Genomic DNA, 5000 nt, shown 5'->3' with positions numbered 1-5000 from the left:
ATCATTATTATAACTATTACGATTGCTCAGATCATAGCCATTACTACTACCTCAAGCCATTGCTGCTTCTACTAACAATATATATATATTATGTTTTATTAACAATGTATCAATTAGTCTTCCTTGTAAAAAAAAGACTAGTTATTTGGTTTTATTTTATTTTTTTATCGGATTTTATTTTAACTATTTTACTTTTTTTCCTTTTCACTTTGGTTATAAAAATGTCTTAAGTGAAATAGCATTTAGGAAAAATCTTTAATGTTCATCTCATTTTAATTATTTCGTTTATCTTCTTCACACTATATTAATTTTCGCTTTTTGTAGATAAAGACAAAAAAGTAAGCCTGTGTTCTAAAACCCTGCCCTGTACAACCCTACTTCAAAAAAAAAAATCTTAATTTTGCTTCGCTTTTAACACCTTCCATTCGAGCCGAAGGTCTTTGTATGTCGAGAGAGAACGGATAAACAAATATGTGTGTGTGTGTGTCTGTGTGTGTGTGTGTGTGTGTGTGTGTGTGTGTGTGTGTGTGTGTGTGTGTGTGTGTGTGTGTGTGTGTGTGTGTGTGTATTATCACTGAAATAATCTGTCTCTTCAAATAGTTTTTAGTTGTCTCAGATTAAAAAAAACGAATAATGTAATGACAAAGGAAAAATATGTATATATTAGTTAAATATCACCAACTGCTGTGCACGTTTGCATGGCTTGACTCTGCTTAAGCCAATTGTGTACATATATGTTTAGACTCGCAAAATAGCTTTATTTTATACAAACCTGCATTTTCGAGAAATAAACATTTTACATTTCATTCAAGAGAAAAAAATACCTATCCAGTGTAAATGTTCATTGTAAACTCATTCCAGCTATTGTTTTATTTTATTATTTTATTTATTACTGTCATTATTCATAATCAGATAACTTGATATTTCAGTATACACTAATGCTGCAGTCTTGTATGTTTTCCCGAGTTAGAATAAGCTTAAATATCGATAATTATTGCCATGTTTTCCCCCTTCGTTGTTTCTAATTTCATTCCCTTCGACAGGTTTCAGTCGGAGCGGCGCCTTAGCAGAGCGTGGCAAAATGGTCTTTCTTCACGGCGTCCTCTACCTCGAAGTCATCGAGGGGCGCGACCTCCCTGACGTCGACACCTCCTGGTTTCGGTCCTCGAAGGATGTCTCGGATCCGTACGTGACCGTCGACACGTGCTTTGCGGGTCGGAAGACGTGCCGCATCGCCAAGACGTCCATCATCTACAATTCCCTAAACCCTCACTGGGGCGAGAAGTTCCGCATCGAGATGTGCCATGAAGCGGAGTCCTTCCTGTTCACCGTCAAGGACCTCGACTTGGTCAAGATGGAATCGATGGGATACATGAGCATCAGAGCAGAAGATCTCCTTCGCGACGAGCCTGTGACTGGCTGGTTCCCGATCATAGACAAGAGCGGGAACCCAGCCGGTGCCATCAATGTGTCACTGCGTTTTTTGTCCACGGATGAGATAACGCGGTCCAATGAGGTTCCAGACACAGTGTTTCCCATGCGGACTGGTTGCCGTGTAAAGCTTTACCAGGACGCCCACACGCCCGCTGAGTCGCCGATCACGGACGTCCCGACACGAACCGGAGACGCATACGAACCACCACAACTGTGGGTAGACATCACCAACGCTATAGACAATGCACAAAAGCTTATCTATATCATCGGATGGAGTGTGAAGGCTGATATGAATCTCTTACGCGATGGCGAGTGCGAGAATCTGGGTGACATGCTAAAGAGGAAGGCAGCGGAAGGGGTCAGGGTGATGGTGATGGTCTGGAATGAGGCCATGAGCACTGACATCTACACGCCAGGTATCATGGGCACTCACGATGAGGAGACAAGGCTTTTCTTTGAGGGATCAGAAGTTGAAGTCTTCTTGGCACCACGTCAGAAGAACAAGGGCAAGCTAATGGAGAGTAACTTTGTGGCAACCTTGTACACCCACCACCAGAAGTGTGTTATAGTGGATGCTGAAGCAGAAGGTGATGACAGGCGACGTCTAGTGGCATTTGCTGGAGGCATTGACTTGACGGATGGACGCTATGACACGCCTGACCACCCTCTGTATAAAACACTGCCAGAACAACACCAGCATGATTTCTACAATGGCATTTGTCAGTCTTCAGTTACTCAAGGCCCACGTGAACCTTGGCATGATATCCATATGTATGTAGAAGGACGGGCAGCTAATGACTTGCTGCAAAACTTTGTAGAGAGGTGGCGTCGCCAGGCTACAGATAGGGAAAACCGTCTTCTCCCAATCAGTGAAGATGATTTTATATTGGAGTGGGATTCTCCAGATGAGATGATATGGAATGTCCAGTTTTTCCGTTCTATTAACTCTGACTCAGCACAGTTTGATTCAAATGTCCTGGATAGACTACTTACCAGGAAGGGCCGATTGTATGAGAACTCCATCCAGAGAGCATACGTACATCACATACGACGAGCTAAACGCTTTATTTACATAGAAAATCAGTATTTCCTGGGGTCAGCACATAGCTGGTTAGTGCATGAAGCAAAGTGCCCCCATCTTATCCCCATTGAGCTTACAACGAGAATAATAAATGCCATAAATGCAGGTGAGGACTTCCGGGTGTATGTAGTGATTCCTATCCACCCAGAAGGAGATCCAACCTCAACAGCTGTACAAGAGATCCTTCACTGGCAACATCGCACAATGGAAATGATGTACAAAAAGATTGCTAAGGCCATTCGTAAGGCCAAAATAGATGCCCATCCTACTGACTACCTTAGCTTCTACTGTCTAGGGAAGCGAGAATGTCCAGAGGATCTCCCAGATGGTTTGGATGAACCAGACTCTGGAACTGTAGCTGAAAAGGCACGTGAGAATCTCCGTTTCATGATCTATGTCCACTCCAAAATGGCAATATTTGATGATGAATATATTATTGTAGGTTCCGCCAACATCAATGAAAGGAGCATGAGTGGCAACCGTGATTCTGAAATGGCTCTAGGAGCATACCAGCCAATGTATACCAAAGAAGAGTGCGGAGACGGTGAGATAGAAGGTGACATTAGAACTTTCCGCTTATCCCTGTGGGCTGAGCACTGTGGTGCCCACATGGAGGAGCATCTTACACCAACTTCTCTTGACTGCATGAGGGCCATGAATGAAGTTGGAAAGACTAATCTGGAGAAGTTCATCTCACCAGAACCAGAGCACAATGATTCTCACTTGATGTCCTACCCACTTGACATCAAGCCGGATGGCAGAGTGGTGGTGCGAGAGGACCTGGAGAAATTCCCAGATACTGGTGGCTCTATCACTGGCAAGAACTCCAACTTCCTTCCAAATTCTCTCACTACATAGATTGTAACTGAATTATGGGATTTATCCAAATTAAGGGGCATCAATGTAATGGAAAAAACAGAACCTTTATAACATGCTCAAGTAAAGCAACAGTGATTGGCCTAAATGCAATCATGTAGTCTTGTTGTGTGACCTTTTTTCTTTTTTCTTTTCTTTTTTTCTACAAAAAACAAGGTGTTTTTGCAAAAGTGCTTTAACACAGCTAGAACGACAGATGGAAGTTTTGCAAAGCAGTGACCATTAGCTTGCCTTCTCTGCGTACAAAATGTTAACACAAACCCATGCTGTAGATAATAGTATGTATTGTTTTTGTATACAGACTTTTATTACATCAGGAGCACAATTTGTTGTAGTCTATATGTATGTATTTCTGACTTTAGAAATGTATTCACACTTTTATAATGATAGTGTTTCTATTTTTATTTAATTTTATTTTATTTACTATACTGGAAAACTCAATTTGAAAAATACTCATATGTTTTAAATTTCTTATGTATGACAATTTCATCAGTAATTCTTATACTATTTCTATAATCAAAATATAGATTGTAAGTGTCTTTTCTGATTTATACATTTATTTACAGAAACGAGTAGGCAATATTTTTTTCTTTGCTTGTAAAGACACGTAATTTTTCACCAATTAAAATTGTTTTCGGGATGAATGTAATAAAGATTTTTTTTTGTTTTCTTAAAATGATCATCAGTTTTTATTCTATCAAGATTTTATACTTTATTGTTAGTTTTAGGGATAGTTTTATAGATAAATATAACTCAGTGCTGCAGCTGCGTAGATACTTAGCAACAGGTAATGATAGAGAGGTAGATTAAAGTCCATGAATGATAACATTACCATGCCAAATTATGAACATACAGATAACACATAGGAAGATAATACAAAAGACAGATAGCCATAGATGTAGATAGACAACGAAGTATAGTCTAAGAATGAAAAGATGCACAACTCCCTGGTTTTTAAATCATTTCTTGAAATGCACACCAATCCATCCTTCAAAGTGAATTTCTATCATTATTTCTGCAGAAGCTTTGTGAATTGTGTAAAGAAGTTTTTGTAAGTTTTCTCTTCATCTTGCTAAAGGCAATATGTTTATAAATGTACAGATAACAGTGACAGCTAGCTTGGTGATGGAACACTGAGAATAGTGGAGGTAGCTACTATTTGTGCTGGTGCCTGAATCATGTCTTTTCTAATATTAGTGTTTCAGTGATTTTTTTTTTATTGCTTTGTGACATGAAACTATGAGCCAGTGTATATCACTTTTCTGTTATCACTTCTCCTTTTTATCTCAATGACGTAGGTTGCATAGATGTACAGTAGGAGTTTTATCAGATGTCAATATTTGACTTTAATTATTTTTGTAATGCTCTTTGAAATACTGTACTTGCACAAACATAATCTGAAGTAACAGTTAAATGTGACTTTGTGTGAATTTCATGACCTCTCTCTTGCTCGCTATTTTTTGGGCTTTCTTTTATATATAGTGCTATTGTGGCAACTTTTGTTTGATTGCTGACAGAGATCTTTTTACACATTATCATTTAATTTTACTCATATCGATTTCCATGTGAACATACTCTTTTAAGAAGTTCATTACTGAAATATTGTAAA

General features: G+C 39.1%; 1 protein-coding gene across 15 annotated transcripts in view; it reads left to right on the top strand.

Moving 5' to 3' along the window:
* Positions 1–5000, top strand: part of LOC125047671 (phospholipase D alpha 1-like) — a 24625-nt gene that overhangs the window by 18734 nt on the left and 891 nt on the right. For all 15 annotated transcript variants that reach the window (XM_047646021.1, XM_047646018.1, XM_047646015.1 and 12 more), the window contains one exon: positions 1044–5000. This exon is cut by the window's right edge and continues 891 nt beyond it. In XM_047646021.1, coding sequence (XP_047501977.1) covers positions 1044–3373 — 2330 coding nt within the window. In that variant the 3' untranslated portion in view covers positions 3374–5000. The remainder of the gene's footprint in view (positions 1–1043) is intronic.

Source organism: Penaeus chinensis, chromosome 41 (genome assembly GCF_019202785.1).
Source record: "Penaeus chinensis breed Huanghai No. 1 chromosome 41, ASM1920278v2, whole genome shotgun sequence".
In the NCBI taxonomy this organism is placed as follows: Eukaryota; Metazoa; Arthropoda; class Malacostraca; order Decapoda; family Penaeidae; genus Penaeus; species Penaeus chinensis.
This window is presented reverse-complemented; position numbering and strand designations above follow the sequence as displayed.